Source organism: Mus caroli, unplaced genomic scaffold (assembly GCF_978045245.1).
Source record: "Mus caroli unplaced genomic scaffold, Mus_caroli_1 scaffold_9, whole genome shotgun sequence".
NCBI lineage: Eukaryota > Metazoa > Chordata > Mammalia > Rodentia > Muridae > Mus > Mus caroli.
The window spans coordinates 41,733,072-41,757,507 of NW_028227264.1; the positions used below are offsets into that span (position 1 = coordinate 41,733,072).

At 48.7% G+C, this 24,436-nt stretch overlaps 1 protein-coding gene across 1 annotated transcript in view; it reads left to right on the top strand.

The window, feature by feature from the left end:
- The first annotated feature begins 244 nt into the window (after positions 1-244).
- Bend3 (BEN domain containing 3) overlaps positions 245-24,436 on the top strand; it is a 36,775-nt gene continuing 12,583 nt past the window's right edge. The window contains exons 1-3 of the mRNA XM_029482938.2: positions 245-332; positions 14,782-14,829; positions 15,285-15,481. Of these exons, the coding sequence (XP_029338798.1) occupies positions 14,793-14,829; positions 15,285-15,481 (234 nt within the window). The 5' untranslated portion in view covers positions 245-332; positions 14,782-14,792. The remainder of the gene's footprint in view (positions 333-14,781; positions 14,830-15,284; positions 15,482-24,436) is intronic.

A 24,436-nucleotide genomic window follows, 5' to 3' on the forward strand; every position in this document is an offset into this window, starting at 1 on the left:
GCTGGTCCCGCGTGTGCCCCGCTGAGGGGGAGGGGCGGCGCGGTGGGGGCGGAGGGCTTGAGGTTCCACTGCAGCGGGGGCTCCTGTGTCCTTGTGCGGAAATGACACACGGAGTCCCGTCACGTCACGCGAGAGCGCAGCGCACGGACACACACAAAGAGAGGGGAAAATACACGGCGCCCGCCCGCCCGCCGCCCCCAGCCAGTCGGCGGGGCCGCCCCGGCCAGGCCCTGCGCGCTCGGCCCCCACTGCGGCCCGCGCGCCCGCCCCCCGCACGTGGCGCCCGAACTCGGCGCGGGTCCCGCTCCGCAAAGTAACAACTCTCGTCCCAGGTGAGTGTGGGCCCCGGCCGGGGCAGCCTGCGAGCGGCTCGCCGCCTCCGCGCGGGCTGGAAGGGGGAGCGGGCGCCCACGGGCTCGTCGCGCCCCATTGTGCCGCGCGCCCCTTTGTGCCCGCTCGGAACGCCGCGACTCCATGGCGTTCCGGGAGCACGCGCGCCGCGGCCAGGGAGGAGGAGGAGGAGGGAGGGGAGGACGCACGGTGGAACGGTCCGCGCCGCCGCCGCCAGGCCGGCCCCACTCGCGCCGCGCGCCGGCTCTCCACCCCGGGCGGGCCGGCGATGGAGCGGCCGAGGGCCGCCGGGGAGCAACTGCGCGGCGCCGGGGCGCTCGCGCTCGACCGGCCTGTGGCGGCGATGGAGGGGTGTCAGAGGGAGCAGAGGGGCGGGGAGCCAGAGGACGGAGAGCCGTCGCTCGGAGGGACGCTGCCCCGGGGAAGCAGCGGAGGGAGCGAGGCCGCCGGCGGCCGGGAGCGGGGTGCGGCGAGCCCCGCCGCCAGGGGGCGCGGCACCCTCCCGGGCCGTTCCACGGCGCTCCGTGGTTCCCGCTGCCCGGCTGGAGGCGGGTCCAGCGCGGCGCTCAGGGTGTGCACCCCGGCGAGCGCGAGGCCTTCCTGGCGGATGGTGGAGCCGGCCCGGGGCGCTCGCCGCCCCTCGTGACTTGTGCCCGCCACGATCGACGTAATTTCCCACGCAGACTTGGCTCAGGCTGGGACTAGGGCTGTGCGGCGCGGAGTTGTGAAGGCCTTGTGGGCTGGGACTCAGCTCATCTGAGTTCTCTTTTTCTTTTCTTTCTTTTTTTTAAAGTTTGTCCTGAAGTAGAAGTTTGATCGCTCAGGTGGCCCGCTTGGGAGTATTTTGGAGGTGGAGGCCAACCAGAGATGCTCTGAATTAATGTTCACTGTTTGGGAGTCAGAGAACTTCCTTTTAGAAGTAACTTTTGAATGTTTTCCTACAAGTAACACGTCACTGAGTAGAAGGGAGGGTGCCAGAAATCTATAAAGACCCAGAAAACCCAGGCGAGTGGGGAACGTGTGGAAATGTCCCCGATAGAGGTTTTAGGTTTGCCTCTGTTTTGGTTCCATGCCTGCAGTTTTTCGCTTTTTGTGACTTTCAACTTTTAATCTATAGGTGTTTGGGTTTTGTTTTTAAGCTTCATTTTCGGTGTATGTGTTTTGACTGCACATATATATATATATATATACATACATATATATGTGTGTATATATATATATATATATATATATATATATATATATATATATATATGCACCATATCCATGCCTGGTCTCCTAGGAGGTCAGAGGAGGGCATCGGATTTACAGATAGATGGTTGGGAGTAGCCACGTGGGTGATGGGAACCCAACCCACGACCTCTGCAAGAGCCACAAGTGCTCTTAAACGCTGGGCCATCTCTCCAGCCCCTCGTTTTAGAGTTTCATGTGTAAACCTTACAGGACTTCAGCTTTCTCGAATACTGGGGTTTAGCCAGGATTTTTTTGTTTTTTGTTTTCCCTTTTTGAGACAGTCTCCTGTGGTCCCTGCTGGCCTCAGGCTTTTTTGTTATATTGGCCTGTGTGATCCTGAACTCTTGTCATGTTGAGATTACAAGTATGTGCACTGCACCTAATTTTTGTGGTGCTTGATCGAAATTGTGACTTTAGTTACAGTAGGCAAACATTTACCAACTAAGTTACATCCCCAGCCCCTAGATTATTTGTGATTTTTTTTTTTGTTTTGTTTTTGTTTTTCGAGACAGGGTTTCCCTGTATAGCCCTGGCTGTCCTGGAACTCACTTTGTAGACCAGGCTGGCCTGGAGCTCAGTAATCCGCCTGCCTCTGCCTCCCAAGTGCTGTATTTGTGCATTTTTAAAAATCTAAACTTTTATATATATTCCCATGTCAGACCGAGGCACACGAAGAACCACTATGGGCTTTACTAGAGATGCCTTTTTTGTTTGTTTTGTTTTTTTAAGTCTGCGTTTCACGTAGCTTTGAATGGCCTGGAGCCTGAGATTTAACTAGGCTGGCCTTGGAGATCCAGCTGCCTAAACCGACCAAATGCTAGGATTAAAGATCTGTCCCACCACACCTGGCATTTTGTTGTTGTTTGGTCTTGATACCGAGTCCCTAAATTCTGTCCCGTCCTTGAATTGCTATGTAAACCAGGCTGGCCTCAAACTTAGAGATCTGACTGATTCTGCCTGTAGGGGGTGGAGGTGGGATGGGGATGGGGGAAGGTATTAAAGGTGTCCACACCACCTGGCTTTTGTTGTTTTCTCAGACTGGGTCTCACTATGTATCCCATACTGGGATGGTCTTTTGGTTTCTCTGTAGACCAGGCTGCCCTGGAACTCAGGGACCCACCTACCTGCCATCTCTGCTTTCTCCTACCAGTGTTGGAACCAAAAGTATGAACCACCATGACCATGTCAGAGATGCTGTTTTAGTGAAGTTAAACAGTAAAGTTAGTGTTCTTTCTCCACACACACAAGAAGTAAGACCAGTTACGAAGACAGAATACAGACTAGGCAGCATTCCAACAGTCTGTTAGAGATTGATAGGTTATCTGGGAGCCTTTTTTGTCACCAAAGGTGGGGGCAGAATATTTAGGAAAAGGAAAATTGGACTCAGCCCTTACAGAGGTTTGATTGGGTGAGGATTAAGCACCTGTAGGAAACCCGTCTACAGAACTGCCTAGAAACGCATTAACACCTGTAATAATAATTTGTACAAGAGACTAGGGAATGGTGCGTGTGTGTGTGTGTGTGTGTGTGTGTGTGTGTGTGTTAGTTAATTTTCACAAGTGAGACTATGCTTGCTATTCTAACCATATAGACCAACTGTACCCACTATTGACCAACCTGGAACTTGCTGTGCAAAACCAAGCTGGCCTTCACCTTGTGGCATTCCTCCTGTCCCGGTCCCTACTTCCTTAGGGCAGGGATTATGGAAATGTATGACCACACCTATTTGGGTGGTGGTGGTTGTCCTTAGAGACAGGGTTTCAGGTAGTTTAAACTGGTCTTGCACTCACTCTATAGCCAAACCCAACCCCGAATCAGCCTCCACACATGCACCCTGGTGTTGCATATGGAGCTCAGAGAACTGCTTACAGGAGCGAGTTCTAGAGAGTAAGCACCGGCCATTGCTCTTGGCGGCAAGCCCCTTCATCTTTTTTTTTTTTTTTTTTTTTTTGGTTTTTCGAGACAGGGTTTCTCTGTGTAGCCCTGGCTGTCCTGGCACTCACTTTGTAGACCAGGCTGGCCTCGAACTCAGAAATCCGCCTGCCTCTGCCTCCCGAGTGCTGGGATTAAAGGCGTGCGCCACCACGCCCGGCAAGCCCCTTCATCTTAGCCCTCTCTCCTAGATAAATCACAGACACACACACACAAGCATTCACTGACAAAAATGGGTGGTTTTGGTTTTGTGAGCATCACTGTGCATTCTGCCCTTTTCCTTTCAGAGCTGACAGGACCTTCCTTCCCTTTTGTGACAGAGGCTCCAATATAGCATTGCTTTGATCATCACTTGTGAGTTCTGGACCTAGGTGCACACAAGTCCAGCCAAGGGCTCTGCATTTTAGCCCTCAATGTGTCTCAAATGTGTAAAACAGGGCACTGTTTCTTCAGGAGTGGTTCGTGCCTGGCGTGTTAGTCAGAATTTTGTCGGAAAAGCAGACTTATATATATTTGCTTTAGAGCTAAGGTTTGCTCAACAACTGCTTTATTATTACAACTCTCTGACTTGTTTCTTTTATTTATTTGGGGGGTGGGGTTGAGACAGGTTCTTGTCATGTGATGCATCTCTAACAGACAGTTCTCCTTTGTCTTCCTCTTCAATTCTGGGATCGCAGGCACACAGGTCCATGTAGTTCAGACCCTCTTTTTCTCTTTCTGCTCAGGGTCTTTTCTTTGTAGTGCAGGTCAGGCTGCACTAGAACCCATGGCTCTCCTGTCTCTGCTTCCTCGGTGCTGAGATTAGTTAGATTTAAGTCCCCTTAAATTTGAAGGGAAGATTGTTTGAGACAGAGGCTCACTCTGTAGACAGGCAGGTCTTGAACTCTTGGCCCAGATACCCAGTCTGGTCAACTTCTTAAACATTTTTTTGTTTTCTGCCAATGGCCCCTTTCTCCTTTGCCCGTCAGATTTTCATTTATTAGCGATCACCAACCAGGATGGCAGCATAGATCACTCACATGCAAGGACTGTTGGGTTGAGCTTGGAGCAAGTGCCTGACCAGAGCTTGTCTGGAGCAGCCAGGCTGTGCCCAGAACGCTAATTATACCAGCTCCTGTGCTCCCAAGACCGGACACTTGAAAAAGTGGAAAACACAAAGGAAATTCTGCTTTTGACTCTTAGGAAAGTGAGTCCCCTTTGTCCGGCCCTGGAGTGGGTGCTGGAGCATGCTGCCTATCCCTCCTTGATGAACCAGTTTCTGGATGCCAGGTCTGAGGGTGAGCCCTTCCTGAGGCAAAGAGACCTTAAGTAGAACCGACTAACAGAGATGGCAGCTTCAGAAAGCTCAGAGAACAGCCGATTGGAGCAGGGCTGTTGGGCATGTGGGCCAGCAGGCAGGTCTGTGTGACTGCCCTTCCATGTCTGCTGGGCGATGAGGTTGTGTGCTGGCTGCAGACAGAAGGCAGGGACAGTTACAGCTTTAGTAAAATTCAGGGGCAATTGCTCTGGTTTTCTGAGGACTGGTGTTTCTCAAACTGCATTTGCAGTTGTATCTAAAAATAGAAACAAATTGCAAACATGTCCTGCAAATCCCATGGGTAGGACAGGGCTGCCAAGAGTGCCTGTTCTGAGAGAGCCAAGGCTCCCGGCTGATCTGTGAACTCAGAGACCCCATGAGGGCAGACGGCATGGGAACCGTCTCCCAGTCCTTGCTTCAGGAGGACATTTGATTTCATTTTACTCCAGCTTGCCCTTTTCATTTAAAATAATAATAACAATAATAATAATAATAACTATTATTGTAATAAAACTAAGATGTAAAACTTAAGATGTTTGCTCTAACTTTACAATTCTTTTAGTAAAAAGGAAAGCTAAAAGTTTAAAAACAAAAAATATCACTAAAGGCTGTAAAGAGTTGCACACACTTTTTAAATCACTGTACTATGGGATTGGAAGCAAGTGAATCATGAGTTTAAGGACAGCTGGGCTACATAGTGTTATTGCCTGGAAAAAAACTAAGATCTACTTTAAATTTAAAATGTGTGTGTCTGTCTGTCTGTCTGTAGGTGCACGAGTGTCTTGATGCACGTGTAGAGGTCAGAGGACAACTTGCACAGTAAGGACCGCGTGGACTGAACTCAAGTCCAGGCGCTAAGCATCTTTACCCACCTAGCCATCTGTTGGCCTTAAACTTTATAAGACTTCATATTGCGTGCTGTGTGCCAGGCACTTCCTCGTCCGTCTGTCCATCTGTCCGTCTGTCGAGACAGTGGCTGGCCTCAGACTCAGCAAAGCTCTGCTATGTATCTGGCCACCATGTTCTTTATATTTGTGATAGTTCGCACAGTTCTGTGATGTAAGGTGGGTGTGTTCAGTTCCACAGAGCTGAGTTTTAGGCAGGCCAGGAACTGTAGGACTAAGTGCTGAGTGTTCCACCAGGGCTGAAAAGATGTCTCTGCGGTCAAGAGCGGCAGTGGCTCTCACAGAGGGGCTGGCCTTGGTTCTTAGTGCTCCCCACATAGCATAATTCCAGTTCCATATAAAGCCCCTTCTGACCTCCCAACTGCTGAGCCATTTTCCCGGCCCAAATTCTATTTTCCTTTCTGAGTCAGGGTCTTGACTTTGTAGCCTGGCCCTGAACTCAGATCTCCCTGTCTCTACCACCTAACAGCTAAGATGAAAGGCATGCGCCTAGCCAAGTTTCACGTTTTTAAGATCACGGTCCCTAGTCTCCTATGGTCATCTGAAGGCTCCTGGCTGGTGACAAGTTCAGGCATCTGGGCCCATGAGAATTGGGAAAGGGACAGCCAGGCTTCATTTCCAGTCTCCCAGGAATCCCAGCAACCTGGGACTCCACCCAACCTTTCCTGAGTCCTGGTCTCCATCACATCTTTTTTTTTTTTTTTTTTTTGGTTTTTCGAGACAGGGTTTCTCTGTGTAGCCCTGGCTGTCCTGGAACTCACTTTGTAGACCAGGCTGGCCTCGAACTCAGAAATCCACCTGCCTCTGCCTCCCGAGTGCTGGGATTAAAGGCGTGCGCCACCACGCCCGGCTCCATCATATCTTCTAAGTGAGGTCCCCCTCTACATAGTGAGAGGTTGGTGTGAGGGTGAAGCCAGCGACACAGAGACTCTCCAGCTAAGTGGTCTCACCTGTAGCACAGAGCTGTCTAGAAGCCAGGTCTTACGGAATGGTAGCTGGGAAGAGGTCGAAGGAAGCTTTTAATTCTCATTAAGCCTTTCAGATCTTAGGTTTGTTTTAATAACATTTGCTTTAGTGACATAATCTTTGAAATGCATGGAGCATAACACTGCTTTTGCCTTTCGTTGTGTGTGAGGAGCTATAATTCCCAACGTGGAGCCACAGTCCCCATCCTCCTGGATTCCAATTCCTACTTACTTTTTATTGTTTGTTTTTCTTTTTGAGAGGATTTCTTTGTGTAGTTTGGGCTGTCCTGGAACTCACTCTGTAGACCAGACTGGCCTTGAACTCAGATCCACCTGCCTCTGCCTCCCTAGCGCTAGGATTAAAGGCACGTGTCCAGCTGTGTTCCACTCTTGAGGCTCACAAGCTCCAGGTAACCTGTGTGGTTGTGAGCACACAGTGTTACATCTGGAAACAGACCTTGAAGTGAGGAGGGTTTGTCTCCGAATGGCGAGGTCAGGCAAAGTGTAGGTCAGCCTGTTGGCAGACTTCAAGGCGGTTTCTAATTTAATGGGGCATAATGCAGAGTCATTTGGCTGGGATCGAACCTTACGTTTCACAAAGCCCTCAGGTACTTCCTGTTTCTGGGTCTGCTGCTTGTCCTGGGTACTGTGCATCTCTGAGTAGCTGTCCCTCCACTCGGGGTTCATTTATCCTTTCAGACAAAGTCTTTTCAGAGAACTCAAAAAGTATGGGTACTGAGCCGCTCTAGCCCATGCTGGCAGCACTGAAAAACTATTCTTCTGGAGCCTAGGAACCAAATGGCCCTGTGAGGCTGGCCAGAGGCCTTGCCACATGAGCTGTCCCTGCTTGTCATCACCTTCCGCCCTGTTTAAGGACTGGTTCCCCAGTCAGGTCCCTGCATAGCTCGCTCCTTCTTCACAGTTCACCTGGCCAGCCTTCCCAGGCTCCTCTCTTTTCTGCTCGGCTCCCACCTTACCGTAGGTAGTCCTCCAGGTGCTCAGATCCAGAGACCTCCAGAGACAAGGCCATCCAACATCTCACTCCTGACCAGAGACATGCTGACTTCATCTAGGCACGTCCAGCCTTTTGCTATTGTGACATGGATATTAACATTTATAAAGTTCACAAGGAAGACAGGCACAATCATTACCAAACAAAAACATTTCAGATGTCTTACGTGTGCAATTTTTGGTTGAGCCATAATCACAGTGCACCCCATGGCCAGAGGATGGATGTCTTTGCTGTGCTCCGCTCTTAGTTTCTCTATCCAGCTGCCAGCCCTGGAAATGACTAGCTGAGTTCTGTCCTAGTCCACATCCAACAGAGTTGTTGTTCCCCTGAAATTTAGCTTATTTTGAAAAATGTAGGGAGGAACGGGGTAAGTCACGCTTGCCTTTAACCCCAGCACTGGGAGAGCAGAGGCAGGCAGATCTCTGAGTTCAAGGCCAGCCTGGTCAGTATAGTGAGTTCCAGATCAGCCAGAACTAAGAACAAAGACAAAACAAAAAGGACCCCCAAACAGGACTAGTGAGATGGCTCAGCAGTTAAGAGCACTGGCTGTTCTTCCAGAGATCCTGAGTTCAAATCCCAGCAACCACACAATGGCTTACAACCGTCTGTAATGTGATCTGATTTCCTCTCTGGTTGTGTTTGAAGACAGATAAAATAAAAATAAACAATTTTTTAAAAAAATAGAATCCCCCCAACAATTATTTTCTGTATCAAAGAGTTACATACTTACTATAGAATATTTAGAAAGTAGAGGAAATTCTGAAGACCCATCCACAATCCTACTAATTGGAAGTAATTAGCATTCTGGCATATCTCCCTCCAGCTGCTTTATGGCCTTTTAAAATTACACAGTTGGGATAGCCCCAGTGAACTTTGAAGTATGTTACTGTTAATTGGGTAGCCTTATAATGAAAAAATTGGTTTTGAGTTCTTTACATCACTTAATGCCCATCTTGTCCTGCCAGTTGAGGACCGGAAGTCTTCTGCTTAGGAAATGTTGCAGACCTTGACTTTATAGCTGTGTATCGTGGAACGAGCTGCAGTAATCAAAGTCCACTCATCCAGGGCACATTTGGTGGCTCTCTTAGATGTTCTTTCTGCTCAGCGTTTTGTATGGTTTGTCTACTATTAATAGGCTGGTGGGGCTCTCCACACCTGCATTTTCCTCAGCAGAGGACAGGCTATGAGATGAGAGCAGGCATGAGAGATGAGTGTGTGTGTCTGTGTGTGTGTGTATGTGTGTGTGTTTCTCTGTGTGTGTCTGTGTGCCTGTCTGTCCCGCCTTCTTCCTGCCGGTTCTCTCCTGCCTGACCTTTGCTCTGTTGGCCTGTTAAGGGCTCAGAAGTTTCAAGTGTTTGAGGACATGTGGGTAACAGGAAGGTCTCGTGCAGTCTTTAGAAAAGGAGTGTGATAAGAAAGCTTATTACATCTTAGTGAACATTGACAAAGTAATTTCCTGGGGTGATTCCCCCTTCTAGTAGTAACTTTGGTTCTCGCTCTCCTGAAAGAAAAAACCAACTGCATGGATTTGTGTTGAGTGCTTGCTTCTGACTCTGTGTAAAAGTCTTTTGCTTATCAAGACCGACCATCTGAGTTGTATTTCTGGGACCCTCAGGTAGAAGGAGAGAACCAATTCTTACAAGTTAACCTCTGACCTCACATGAGCCCTGTGGCACAGATGTGCCTAGCCTCACCCCCACCCCCATAAATAAATGTTATAAAAATGTTTGTAGCTGGTCATGGTGGCCTATACCTGTAATTTTAGACTCAGTATTTGGAAGGTAGAGGCAGGAGTTAAACACAGTCTCAGTTAAACAAAACTTCTCACCATAGTGGTAAAGAGGTCACTGTCACAGAAAGCCCAAGGCAGAAGGATTATCCCAAAGTCAAGGCCAGTCTTGGTTCATAGCAAATCTAGGCTACAGAGTAAGATCCTGTTTCAAAAAAAGAGGGCGTGGTTGCATATGTTAACCCAAACCCTGCTTTGGGGAATCTGATTATCCTAGCTAAGGTTGCTACTGATGAAACACCAGACCAAAGGCCGGCTGGAGTGGAAGGGGTTTATTTGGCTTACACTTCCACATCACTGTTCCTCATCAAGAAGTCGGGGCAGGAACCTGGAGGCAGGAGCTGATGCAGAGGCCGTGGGGGAGTGCTGTATACTAGCAGGCCTCCCCATGGCTTGCTCGGCCCGAGAGTCTCATAAAACCCAGGACCACCAGCCCAGCGATGGGACCCTCCCACATGCCCTTCTGCTGGGTCTTATGGAGACATTTTCATTGGAATTCCCTCCTTTCAGATGATTCTAGCTTGTGTCAAATTGCTAGGCAGCCCCCGGAGGCAGGATTTTGAGAGTTCAAGCCACATCTCCACCCTAATAAGTCAGAAGTGATGGGACAAAACATACTTTGATGTTTTTTTAAATTATCTTTAAATAACCATAATGATAAAGCCACTATCAGGTAATAAAAAGACATTTTCACAATGTAGCTGTATAGCTTCTGTGTACATGTATACACATGATAGCCTTGGATGGTTTCGAGTCACTGGGTAAGCTAACCCAACCCATCCTTCAGTTGCTTCCACTGTCCTGGGATGACAGGCATGTATCACTACTCCTAGCTTCAGCTATATTTGTGTGTGTGTGTGTGTGTGTGTGTGTGTGTGTGTGTGTGTACAAGCATGAGTTGAATTGACTGTTCAGCTGACCTTGAACTTCTGATCCTCTTGCATCTTATATCGGATATGCTGTGACTTCAGGCCTAAGTTACCATGTATTATCGCCACGTCTGGTTCACACGGTGCTGGATTTCCAGTCCAGGACTCAGCGCTGCTACAAGCACTGTACTGACTGACACCCCCAACCCTCTGCGGTTCCTCCGGACACAGGTTTTTAGTCAGGAGGCTGCCCTTGAACTCAAGATCCTGGCATTCTAGGTGTGCACCACCATGTTCAGACATTTCTGTCCCATTGGGAGACAGCTGGGCGTGCGTGTGTGTATGTGTGTGTGTGTGTGTTCTAAAATGGAAGGTCTGCTGAGGAACAAGGGTTTGAAAAGGAGTGTGCTGGTGTGAGACTCAGCAGGAGTGTGGTGGGAGCTGCTGTTTCCTCCCCAACCTGGAGTTTTGCAATGGTCAGGAATGTGTGTGGCACGCTAGGCATCTGGGTCTTCTGTGTCCACCCACAAAGAGCATGTGACCTTCCACTAAGCAGATGACCGGGAAGTGAAGGTAGCAGTGAGATACACATCTCCATTCTACTAGCCTGGGGATGTAGGGAGTGACCCGCCCGACCTCTTCTTGGCTGCTTCCTGCGGTGTGGGGGTAGGGAGGTGTCATTTTCCACGCCTGTATCTGCCTAGCTTTCCAGGTAGCTTTCTTACAGCAAAAGGAGGGTTCCTTAATTGCTGCTGGACGGAGGCCTGAGTCTGGAACTGGGTTTGTGTTCCTCAAAAGCACTTCCTAGAGGGCAATTGGTGATCTCTGTTTCCTGCCCTCCTGGGTAGGAGGTATACACTAACTTACTTTCCAGCCCGCTTCTGCCTCTCATTTGCTGTGGGACAGACACTGAGCAAGCTCCCTGCCTCAGGATTGATTCTGTATTGGTAGATTTGGGATTAAGGTTGCCCCGGGACAAGGCGAGTCAGGTATGTAGACCAGCCAGCCCCTCATCCCGCCCCCCTCCTCATGAAACACAAGTAGCTTTGGGTTTCCAGGCCATGCAAGTGGGAGGCCACTCAGCTTTTCACTGAGTTCCTTCTGCACTAGCCCAGCCTCTGCTGTTGGTCCACGTGGAAATGGAGAGAGCTTTGTAGAGCACTCTGCTTGTATTGAATGGCCAGGCAGCCCGCTTACCTCATGCTAAAGCCTTCTCGGGTCCTTCCGGGTCCTCCTGCCCAGAGGTGGTCGAATGCTGGCCGTCCATAGTCAGCCTCTGGTTCTCACAACTATAGGTGCTAAATTTTCTGGTGTGGTTTCACACAGTTCAGAACTCTGGCTCACTGAGTCTCATTCCGACAGATTGCATGGGACTACCGCTCCCTTGCCTGGTGGCTGCCTCTTGGCTCCATGGTGCTCCTTGTGTGACTAGCACATGATAGGTAGGCAGGTATAATGGTGAATGAGTCCGTCTCATCTTCCCTGTCTTCTTGCGTGTGTGACCTTTATGATTTTTACTTAGCCAGAGTCTTTGCAAGGCATTCACACCATCACTTCTTACCTCCCAACTTTTGCTGTCTCCTTCCTGTGCTACCTTTTCTCCCAAGAATATAATATATAGCTGGACATGGTAGTGCATGCTTCTAATCTCAGCACTCAGGGATAGACACAGGGCCAGACTACGCCCCCTAAAGTCCAAGGCCAGCTTGGGCTACACACCAGACCCTGTGTCAGAACAAACCAAGGTGTAGTTTGTAGAAGGTATCTACCTATGAGAGTGTCACTCGGTTCTCCCTAGCTCTTTGGTTCACCTTTGTCCTCTATTGGAGGTAATGGGTCATGTGACTGTGTGACTGACAGGGTTTCTAAGGACAGTCTGCAGACTTGGTCACTCCCATGATGCTTTCTGATCCATCTCCTGGCTGGGAATTATAACCGAGCTTCTTCTGCCTGGCACTGCCAACCTTCCTGGCTGCTGAGGGACTCCCAGCTCAGAGCAAGGTTTACTTGTTGAGGTAGTTGGAAGTTGGCACTAAAAGCCATCTCTAATAAAAATAGCATATGGGCCTTAGACGCTGATAATTGTTTTCTGGTTTTCTGTCAGTATCTTTGTTTTGTTTTTGTTTTTCGAGACAGGGTTTCTCTGTGTAGCCCTGGCTGTCCTGGAACTCATTCTGTGAACCAGGCTGGCCTCGAACTCAGAAATCCACTTGCCTCTGCCTCCCAAGTGCTGGGATTAAAGGTGTGCGCCACCACTGCCTGGCGGGAATTATTTTTAATTTCAAATAAATCTGACTTTAAGTCCTCTTAGTAGTGATGCACAGATGAAAGGCTGATGCCTGATTCCAGGTGATGCTTAGAACATCGCTCCAGTGCAAGTGTTGCTGTCAGTAGCTGTTTGCCTGGTGTTGTTATGTTTTGTATCCCTAGCTATCCTGGATATCCTTCATGTATAGACTAGGCTGGCCTGGCCACACATGCAGAGATTCCCCTGCCTCTCTTCAGAGAGCTGGGATTTTTAGGCTCCCACAACCATGCCCAGCCTGTTAACCAATTTTGAAGGTATTATTTGTGAATAGATCCTCTAGACACTGTCTTTCCTGTCCTCTCCTCCCGTTTCCCTCTCTCAGGACAGTGTGTTGAGCACATGCCAGGCCGTGGCTACCCCATGTAGTTAGTTTGTTGGGTACTATAGTGGCATCTCTTGTATAAACGTCCCAAGATACCACCGTTCCCACTTCCTCAGATCCTTAACCAAAATGAAAAATGTGTCCATAGTTACCTGTATCTTGTAGGAACCACACATCCCCAGTCCAACATTAAAGGATGTGGTACATACATTTTTTTTTCAAACGTCACTTGTTATTTGTATGATTTTGTAGAATTTGGGTGATACCAGAGACTCCCTGGTAGTCTTGGTGATGGTATGAGCTCTGTCATGACCAGTGCATTTGGACAAGGATGGCTCTGTCTATATAGAGTACTGACCCCTCCTCCTGCCTCAGTCCATGCGTGGTCTGTTTGGATTTCCTTCCGTGTTTCTCCTGAAGGAAGCACTAGACAAGTGTTGTGCAGTGTAAATATAGTGGGGCCTCATGTACAGTTTTAAATTTTCTTTTTTTTTTTTTGGTTTTTCGAGACAGGGTTTCTCTGTGTAGCCCTGGGTGTCCTGGAACTCACTCTGTAGACCAGGCTGGCCTTGAAGTCAGAAATCCGCCTGCCTTTGCTTCCCAAGTGCTGGGATTAAAGGCGTGCGCCACCACGCCCGACTAGTTTTAAATTTTCTAATCACCTTATAAAACAGGTAAAATTGGGAAAGATGGCCTCGTGGTTAGGAGCTCTGGTCGCTCTTACCGGGGACTTAGGTTCAATTTTCAGCACCCACGTGATGGCTCACAACTATCTCTCACTCTTGCCTTAGGGATCCCATGCCCTGTTCTGGCCTCTGTGAGTACCAGACATGCATGGTGCACAGGTACTTGCAAGCAGAACACCCACACATATAAGTAAATATAATTAATGTAAATAAGTGGAGTTAATAAATAATTTTCCTTAGCTTAGTAAGTCTAAGTCACTATGTTGGCATGTGGTAAATACAGTTGTGATGTTTTGCATTGTTTTTATTGGGCTGTCTGAATATGCACTGACTCTGTGGTGCTATGTCCCGAGTGTGTAGTTCCATGTGTGGCCACATCACTATCATTTCACTATCTGGAGTGCTGATTCCTCTGCTCTGTTTATTGAGAGAGACCACAGCCTCCCTCCTTCAGCTTTTTTGTTGTGTTGTTTTGCTTTGAGACAGGGTTTCTTTGTGCAGCTCTAGCTGTCCTGGAACTAGCTTTATAGATCACCTTGGCCTAGAACTCACAGAGATCTGCTTGCCTCTGCCTTCTGAGGATGATGGGATTAAAGGCGTAGGCCACTGAGACCACCGCCCTCCTCTTCCTCGGCTTTATTTTCTGGGCAGGGATGAGAAAGAGGCCGTCCACATGGCGGCTTAGAAGGTCGGTTGGTTTGCTCAGGAACATTACTAGTAAGTGGCTCTCCATCAGCATCCTGCTCGCTCGGACAGTCTTGTAGCGAGCGGGCTCAAGGTAGGTAAAAAGGCATGCTTCTGAGGGTCTGGCACGAAGGTTTGGCCGCACACGGTGGTGCCACCTTCAATTCCGGTACTGGAGGCAGAGGAAGCAGCAGAACTCTGAGTTCATGGCAAGCCTGGGCTTCATAGGGAGTTCCAGGCCATCTACTACATAGTAAGACCCCAGATCTCTTTCTCTCGCTGGGTGGGGGACACACTTCCTTAAGTCAAGGTTACTTAATTGTTGTTCCCAAAGCTGGGCTGTTGGGTGAGGGAGTTTCTGTGTGTAAGGAACGTTAAGGAATAACTCAAGCAATAAATGAAGGCCTTGTCTTTCTCTTTTCATTTAGTGGAATAGAAGATGAACTCAACTGAAATCAGTGAAGATGTAGAAGAAGGTAAAAACACAGCGTTTTTAATTGAAAATTTTTGAATAGTTGTACATTCATATATTTCCAAATTTTAAAAGTACGTAATTAAAAGCCTTCCTGCCTATCATTGGCAGCCCTTTATCTACACACCATTAACAGATGCCTTTTAAAAGTATAGAAAGGTAATATTTAGGGGGTGGGGGGCATTTAGAGTCCTTGGCTCTGGGTTGGTTGATTAGATCTATCACACATTTATTACCCATTTATCTCCCCCAAAGGACTTTTAAACCCACATTTTAAATTGACGAGTGATCAGGCATTGGCAGGCAGCAGGGAGATCTTGTTGCTGGGACGTGCCAGCCGGTCAGCAGCATCCTTATGACGGTGCTAGAGGGGAGCCCACATACCTGCCACTTAGAATCCCACTGCCCTCCCAGCAGCCCTGGTCTTCCCTACTGAGCCCCATTTCTTCTCTGCCATAGTTCTAAAAAATAACCCTGTGAAGGCAGAGGGCAGCGACGCTACGTTGGACTGCTCCCGGAACTCCAGGGCCTCTGAGAAGCACCTTCTGGAGAGCGTCCTCACCGCCCTCCACGATTCCAGCAAGCGCAAGCAGCTGGACAGCGACGGCCAGCCAGACTCTGTCCCCAGTGTGAAGAGGAGGCGGCTGATACCCGAGGTGAGGGCCTTATTCCCTCTGCTCCTAGGTGGATCTCTGCACTCACGGGCATCTGGCTAGGCATTGATTCTTGGGTTTGAGCAAAGGGTTTCACTTAAGCCACATTATATCTGGCTTCCCTTTTTTAGAAGGTATTTAGCTGAAATACTTACCCTGTGTCTATAATGGGGAGAGCAGTCTTCACAATATAATCATTTTGAGTTCTTTGTTTTGCACTGCCTTTAGGGGCTGGGGGGGGGGGGCAGAGTTTGGTAATGGTAGAAAGTGTTAGCAGATGCCTACCATGTCTGTATGTGCAAGGCTGATCCTGGCAAAGCCAAGGCCTTTTCCTAGGTTAAGCCCCTCATTTATAGATAAAAGGGGTTGCTCCTAAGAAACTCTCAATGAATCTCCCTTCTTCCACAGTTTCTTTCTCTCTCTTTTGAGATGGAGTCTCTAGCCCTGGTTGTCTACACACAGAGATCCCCTTGCCTGTGCCTTAGGAGCTCTGGGTTCAAGGAGTGTGTCAGTGTGCTATGCCTGTCTGTGTCTTTATTTAGCCCTAGAGATCAGCCTTGGTGCCGGGCATCCTTTGCCACCCAGCCATGCCCCGGATCTTTGTGTACTTATTTTATTTGAGACAGAGTCTCATCAAGTTGCCTAAACTTTAAGCCCAACAGATCTGGAACTTGCCACTCTCCTGCCTCAGACTCCTCAGTGGCTGGCATTATACAGCTGTGCCACTTAGCTCACATTACTGCATTTCCTTCTTCCTCCTCCTCAGCAAAATTTTGCCACTTTAGCTGGCCTGGATACTCCTTATATAGACCAGGTTGGCTTCAGACTTGCAGAGCACCTCTTGCCTCTGCCTGCTGTGTTGGAACTTATACTACCACACCCAGTGGTGCCATTTTGTAACCTTCTGAGAACCTCCAACTCCTGATTCAGACCCAGCATCCCCCTAGCCCTTTCATTCCTGTCTCTCCAGATGGGTCTTTGTCCACTGCAACCTTGATACAGGATCTTCTCTTTCCACCATACCTCTGATTCCCTGCGAAACCAGGCCTCTTAGGTGTGAGCAGGATACCCTTGGTTCTTTCCCAGAGTCCTCCAGTTTTTTCTCCTAGCCCGTCTCTGTTCACCTCTGCCACCCACCGACTTGTAGAAGCACCCTCCACCGGGCAACCTAAATGAAGTCTGCAAAAACACTGAAGAAATAGAGTCACTAAGAAAACCCAAACTGAGGCTGGAGAGATGGCTCAGTGGTTAAGAGCGCTGACTGTTCTTCCAGAGGACCTGAGTTCAATTCCCAGCAACATGATGGTTCACAACCATCCATAATGGGATCTGATGCCCTCTTCTGGTGTGTCTGAAGACAGTGACAATGTGCTCATATACATAAAATAAATAAATCTTTGGTGGTGGTGGTGGGGTGAACTGTGATAAAACTGGAAATGACAACCTTACGAAGTCAAAGACCTCAACAAAGAGCCCCAGCAGCAGAGGCATGGAAGGTGCCTGTTGTGTTGAACTTGACTAAGGGCTGAGAGAGAATGGACAGGGGTACGTCTGCTTCTCAGAGCAGTTCAAGTGACTACATAAAGTAGCAGGGACTGGGGAATGAGGCTTGAGGTGGGTAACTAGCCTAGGATGATGGAGCCTTCTGTGGTCCTGCAAACACCTTTAGTTCTAAGAAAACATTTTCCCAGACTCCCACATCTAGCTCCAAATCTGCCTTTAGCCCCCACCCCCTTGCCATCTTGCTCTTTGGGAAGAACCAGGTCTGCATTCTAACCTGCGTGGGCATGCAACCTGGAGTTTTCAGTACTCGGAGCGCCAGGAATTCAGCTCTCCATTTCTCTCAGGGGTCTTGTGCTGCCCTGGTTAGTCCTGAGCACCATGAAGCAGAAGGTGGAGCTTCTGCCTTTGGAGTGCTGGCTCCACAGGTGTGCACCAGCAGGACGGATTTATCCCTGCTGGGGATGGAACCCAGGGCTTTGTGTATGCTGGGTAAGCAGGGTACCAACCAAGCTACATGCCCAGCTGTCTTAGCTGCTGTTCTTTTGCTGTGAAGAGACACCGTGACCAAGGCAACTCCTGTAAAAGGATACGCTGAGTTGGAGCTTGCTTGCGGTTTCCATTGCCATCATAATAGTGAGGAGAATGGTTCCATACAGCCGGGCACTGGAGCAGTTGCTGAGAGCCATGTCTTGATCTATACGTGGTGGTGGTAAAGGGGCTGGCACAGGCTTTTAAAATCTCACAACCCACCCCCCAGTGACACACTTCCTCTAAAGATCCCTAATCTTTGAATACTGCCACTCTCAGGTGACTAATATAAGAATTAATATATGAGAGCCATTCTTATTCAAACCACCATATCAGCCCTTAGTAACTTTTCATAGTGGTCTTTATATAGATGGGTCTTTTACATTTATCACTAAGTCTTTGTTTTCCATTTACTCGTGTGTGTGTGTGTGTGTGTGTGTGTGTGTGTGTGTGTGTACACTCACATGCCCTGATGTGCACGGAGAGGGAAGAGGACAGCTTGGAAGGAGTTGTTTCTCTCCTTCCACCAGGTTCTGGGAATGGAACTCCAATCACTGGTCTTGAAGGCAGCCCCCTTTAGGTTTTATTTGTTATATTTTATGTGTATCAGTGTTTTGCCCCCATGTATGTCTGTATACCATGTGACTGCCTTCTGCTCTCGGAGGCCAGAGGGGCGGCTGGCACTGGATCTCCTGGAACTGAAATTCCATAGACCAAAGCTTGGGCCACTGGAAGAGCTACCAGCGAATTGCTCTTAGCCATTGAGCTCTGTCCCCAGTACAGGAAAAGTTTTAACTTCCGTTTTCTTTCCTTATTAGCTTCAGTACAGTGTAGTACTAAATTAGAAATGACGAAGCTGGGTGTGGGGGTGCATGCCTTTAATCCCAGCACTTGGGAGGCAGAGGCAGGCGGATTTCTGAGTTTGAGGCCAGCCTGGTCCACAGAGTGAGTTCCAGGACAGCCAGGGCTACACAGAGAAACCGTGTCTCGAAAAAACAAAACAAACAAACAAAAAAATAATGAGAGGAAACTTTATGTTTTGTTCCAAGTGATACTGTCAGGCTAGTAAGCTGAGGCAGAAGGCTCGTAGGATGGCCTGGGGTGCATAGAGCCACGTCTTCATGTTATGACCCAGGACCTCACGTGTTCCAGGCAGGTCTCAGTTAGCACCATGTAGCTTAAGCAGCTGAGAACAACCCTGACCTTGAGATCTGGCTTTCCTTCCCCTTCCTCCAGAATGCTGGACTATGGGTTTATACCTATACAGGTGTAGTGTTTATGGAATGTACCTCTGAAGTCATCTGGGCCAATTGGCTTCAGTGTTGGAAGACTACTAATTACCGATTACATACATTTTCCTAGTATGTCCAGGTATATTCAGATTGTCTTACTAATTTTGTTTCTTATGTTAATTTTAACACATTGTGTCTTAAGGAATTGATTCGTTTATTCTATTATCAAATTGTCTCCTCTCAAACTAACACTATAGCTGTTACTGTCCTTTCAATGGCCGTGAGATCTTTAGTGATGGCTCCCTGGTTTGTCTTTTAATTTTTGTTCTCATATAATTCAGGCTGGTCTCTAACTCATTATACAAGGTTGATATTGAACTCCTGAGTCTCCTGATGTTACCTTCCGAGTGCTGGATCCTAGGGCCTCTATGTTGGAAGTCAGCGGACAACCTGGTGGTGTGTCTGTCCTCACCCTGAGACACGGGCTCTTCCTTGTTCACTGCTGTGCTGTGTACAACAGGCTAGCTGTCTGCACCTCCATCTTGCCTTAGGAGCAGTGGTATTTCAGATGTCTCCTACTATGTGTGGCTTTTGATAGGTTCCCGGGATCGCACCTCAGCTCCTCACACGGCCACAGCAAGTGCTTTACCCACTGAGCTGTCTCCCAAGCCTCAGCGAGAGGGACAAATTTTAAACAATCTGTAATGCTCATGAAAGAAAATTGATTTTTTGTTTTTGTTTTGTTTTGTTTTCAAGGCAGGGTTTCTCTGTTTAGTCCTGGATCTCACTCTGTAGACCAGGCTGACCTTGAACTCAGCTCCACCAGCTTCCTGGATGCTGGGATGAGAGGTGTGCGCCATCATGCCTCACTGCCTTTAAGCATTTTGTAATGGAATACTTAGAAATATCCGACCATTCACTCTAACTCCAACCCTTGCTTCGTGCCCTGTGATCTGGGGAGACGCATCATGCATAGGTCGTTCCCAGTATAGTGACAATGACTTCTTCGATGCCACTCATGTGGAGGCAGGTAAAACCCACAGAGTGGTTAGTGGAACCGCCTGTGTGAACAGTTAACCATGTGCTCCCTCACTGCCCCAGAGCACATCAGACAGGTGTGCCGAAGACAACAGTATTTGCACAGGCGATGACCACACAGCACGAGCAGTGGTATAGAAGCCGCCATTGCCTTTTTAATTTTCATTTGTTGTCGTGCTAGGACTTTCAATTGAAGGCCTCACACGCGCTACCATTTGCTTTTTCTTCTTTGTGGTATTGAGGTTCAGAACCAGGGCCTCATGATGCTAGGATAGAAAGTCCTACTACTGAGCTGCCCTGGGCGCTCCTCTGATGTCGCCCAAGCTGTCTTTGGATTCCTTGTGTAGCTGAGGATGACCTTGAACTTCTGAGCTTCCTGCTTCCACTTCCCAGTGCTGGGGTTACAGGTGTGTCGTTTTGATGTGTGTGGTGCTGGGGATCGAACCCACAGCCTCGTGCTTGCTAGTAAGCACTACCGACTGGGCTATATACCCATCCGTCTTACATCTTGTAGATGACAGTTTATTGTCAGTTTTTCCTAATGATTGGTGGTATCTGGATAGAAAGCACCAGCCTTTTACATAGACCTCATCACTTGTGAGTGTTTCTCCAAGTGGACATTTCTTTGGAGACTCAGTTAGGTTATTATGATGTTTTGCTGGGGCAGACACAGGTGGAGGGATGTTTTGTTATAGGAAACACCAGTGATGTTTAGAAGCTTGCCATTGGCTGGCTTTGCCCTGCCTTGCTGGTCTCCACTGCATGTATGGGTTTGCTTTACGCTGTGCTGCTGAGCTTCGCCCGTGGTGACTTCACAGAACGGAAACTCACTGAAGAACTTCTCGTGAGCGTCCCGTGCCTTCTTGCTGCTTCTGCAGGCCTGGGCTGATTGGCAGGCTTTGCGGTTTCTTCTGGGTTGTACTGCCCTTGCTGATTCGCCTGTGGTGTTTGCTAGTGAACTGGACTGAGAACAACAAAGATTGGAAATAGAACTATTTCTAAGCAGGTCACCTCCCCCATAGCCGGATAACCTTTCTTTTCCACCGCCTCTGGCAGGTGGCGGGCTAGAAGGGAGGTTGACGTTTTATTAAAGTGGTTGTGAAGAATATATACCCACAGGAGAGTGTTTAGAAACATAAGTAGCACCAGTGCCTGGGGTCAAAAGCCAGCGTACCCAATATCCTCCCCGACTTTAATCAAGAATGACCTTGAACTTTTCTCCTGCCTGCACCTACCAAGGGTCGAGATGCCAGGTATGTATCGCTGCTGCACCCAGCTCCTCTCACTGCTTGTCTGTCTGTCTCTTGAGTCAGGTTCTCATTCTGTGCTCAGTCTAGCCTAGAATTTCTGCATCAGCCTCTTAAGTGCTTAACTGTGTACCTCCGTGGCCGGCTGGTATTTGCTTTTTTGACAGTTTGTAGAACTGTATGTGTCCGGACATCAGTATTCTCAGAACCCTTGTGACTGGAGAATAGCTATCGGACTTCTTGAGTGTAGGCTGAGTTTCTAAAATAACACCAGTCTAGGTCAGATAGGGTTGTTGTTTGCCCTTTTCCCAGAGTTCCTGAGCCTTCTGGGAGTGATAGTGGGGCCAGGTAGGGAGCGTAAGATCTCTTAGCACTTTGACCATTTGGGGTTTGAGGAATGGAGGCTGGCAGGCGCTCATCAGAAAGTGGGAGGGGGCACACTAACAGTTACCCAGTCTGTGACAGAGCTAAGATATATCACATGTCTAATGTGCACACAGCTCTTCGTTCAGTCTATCACAAGCCTGGTGACTTGTACAGAGCTTAGACTCCCTTCCCTCGGGAAGCAGAGGACACCCTTTGAGGATAGTTAGGACTGTGTAGGGAGTTCAAGTGCAGCCTTGTTTCAAAGGGAAGCTACTTGCAAGCCAAGCCTGGTGACCAGAGTTTGGTCTTTGGAGCTCACATGGTAGGAGAGAACTGTCTCCAACAAGTGGGTCTCTAGCTTCCATGTACTCGCTGCGACCAGTATACAAGTAATATGCACAGAATGAGTAAAGCAGTTTTTAAAGGAAAGCTGGAGAAATTAAAGCTTTTGCAGGTGCCAGGATTTGTTTATATAGAACATCAAAGAGAGAAGCATTTAAAAAGCAACTGGGGAGAGAAGGCTCAGTCCCCGGCACCTTCTTTTGACCTGAGGAAAACCAGGCAAACACGTAGTACATGCACATTCATGCAGACACAACAGTCACACACATAAAATAAAAAATAAGTCTTTGAAAATAACTAAAGAGAATTTTTAAAATTCTCTTTTTTTTTTGTTGTTGTTGTTGTTTGAGACATGGTTTCGCTGTGTGGCCCTGGCTATCCTGGATCTCACTCTGTAGTCTAGCCTGACCTTGAACTCACAGCGATCCTCCTGCCTCAGGCTTCTGAGTGCTGGGATTAAAGGTGTGCACCACCACACCCAGCTAAATAAAACTTTTGTTTGTTTTGGGTTTTTTGTTTGTACAGGAGTTTTCTGTGTAGCCCTGGCTGTCTTGGAACTTAATCTGTAGACTAGGGTGGCTTCAAACTAAGAGGTCCACCTGTCTCTGCCTCCCAAGTGCTGGGATTAAAGGTGTGCACCACCACCACTCTGCTAATAAATCTTAAAGACAAACAAAAACAAACCCTTGTTCCTCTTCCCCGAGCCCACAGCTCTAACTCCCCAACTTCTGGCTGTCTCCACATGCCCTCTACAATTAGTTACCAGAGAGACACTAGCAGGGACTGCCGTAGGAAGCTGGGTGATGCCTACTTGGACACCACACATCTCGGTGCCACCCCAGTCAGCAGAGGTGACCATCCATTGCTGTGGAAGTCCCACTGAAACTTAGCCGCTCTGACCCCTGTGTGTATGGATGTTTATTTAGCCTGCATGTGTTGTGTGTTTATCACGTGCATACCTGGTGCTCTTGGAGCTCAGAAGAGCGCATCATATCCCCTGGATCTTGAGTTATAAAGCTGCCATGTCGGTGCTGGGACTTGAACCCAGAACCTCTGGAAGAGCAGCCACCCAGCCATCACTCTAGCTCCCTGACACCTTTGTTTTATAACTTGTGGTTTTGGAAAAGTCTGAAAAGGATTGTGGGAGGGACTGGCTCTGCCCTCCCTGGAATGGGCGTAGCAGCAGATGGAGTTTGTATTGGTAGCCATATTTGTTCTTAATTTCTTTCATTTGTTGATTGATTGATTGTGTGTGTGTACACCAAGGCATGTGGCATGTATGGGGGGTAGGAGTTGGTTCTTTCTACCATGTGGGTCCCCAGGGACAAACTTGGGTGGTCAGGCTTGGTGGCAAGCCCCTTTACCTGCTGAGCCTACTAGCCAGCTTGGTAATTATCTCTGTCCACACAAGGGTGGTAGTCAAGAACTGCCCAGGCAGAGGTTAGCTCTGTTCTCCCAGGGCCTTTTGTGTGAGTCCATCTTCTGGCTGGTCTTTCAGTTGGAGAGCAGAAATGCCGTCTAACCCTGCCACACACAGTGGCTGCCGAACAAGCTGGGGGTTCCTGAGAAGCCTCGGGAACAGGCAAATGGAGATTGCCGTTCTTCCCATTAAGGATGGGAAGGCTGAGAGCTTTGTGCTGCCGAGCCTGCCCTGTCAGGAGCTGGTGGGATGTGAGGGCTACAGGGGTGTTTGTGAGGGGTCACCGGAGTCTTAGATGGGGACCCCTTCCAGGTTCTCTGAGCAGCATCAGGAAAGCCTGGAGAGAGAGCTCCAATGGAGGAGGAGTCTGAGCTGACTCCTTCCTAGTGCACCCATAGTCTTGCCCAGTTCCCAGGCACTCGGCGTTTGTATCAGCTACAGGTAGAGCAAACCTGAGAGACCTATCAGTAAGTGGGTCTGGGCACTTGTGTTGAAAATGCAAGGTATGTATTGCCCTCAACGCCGTGATTCCAGAAGAGTGGCGCCAGCCTCCTGCCACATCACGTGGCCTATGCTTGAGGTGACATTAATTTCCCTTCGTGCTTCCCACAGGCATGCTGCCTTCTTGGCCTTCCACTTGGCTGACTCCCTGGACACTGTTTAAGCTCATCAGTCACTGAACTGAAGTCAGTAAGCTCTAAGATCTGGGTCTGATGCTGATGACCAGTACTTACCGCACTGGTGGCCGGATCCCCAGTGTCTCCCCAGGATGTCTGCTGTCTGTCACTTGCGTGGCAGCACTGGCATCTCACTCAGTCCCATTCTCCAGCTGAGGTCTTCAGGCCTTCCCTTGTGAATGAAATACCCATCAGGCTAGATACTGGCATCAGCCGGAGCTGTTCCACAGAGCTCCCATATGGCTGGAAGATGCACCTTGGAGAATTGGGAGCTGTCAGCCAGATACAGTGTGCCAAGTAGCACAGATTTAAAGATTTCTTGATATTCCTAGACAGCTGAGCAGAGATTTTTATCATCAGCAGTCAGCACAGCCAGCGTGCCTGCAACTTGGCAGTGTCAGGGGGATTAACTGAGCACCGAGTTGACTGACGAGACCCCAGTGCAGGCGATAAGATGGATAAGAGCCTTCCCCTGATGCTTATGTTGTGTTGGGTTGTGTGTTCGGGGTTTCTGTGCATGACGAACATTGCCCTCTGCTGGGACTCTTAGCTTTTTATTAAGCAGTTTAGTAAGAAATGTTTCCACTGATGGCTTGGTAGGAGAG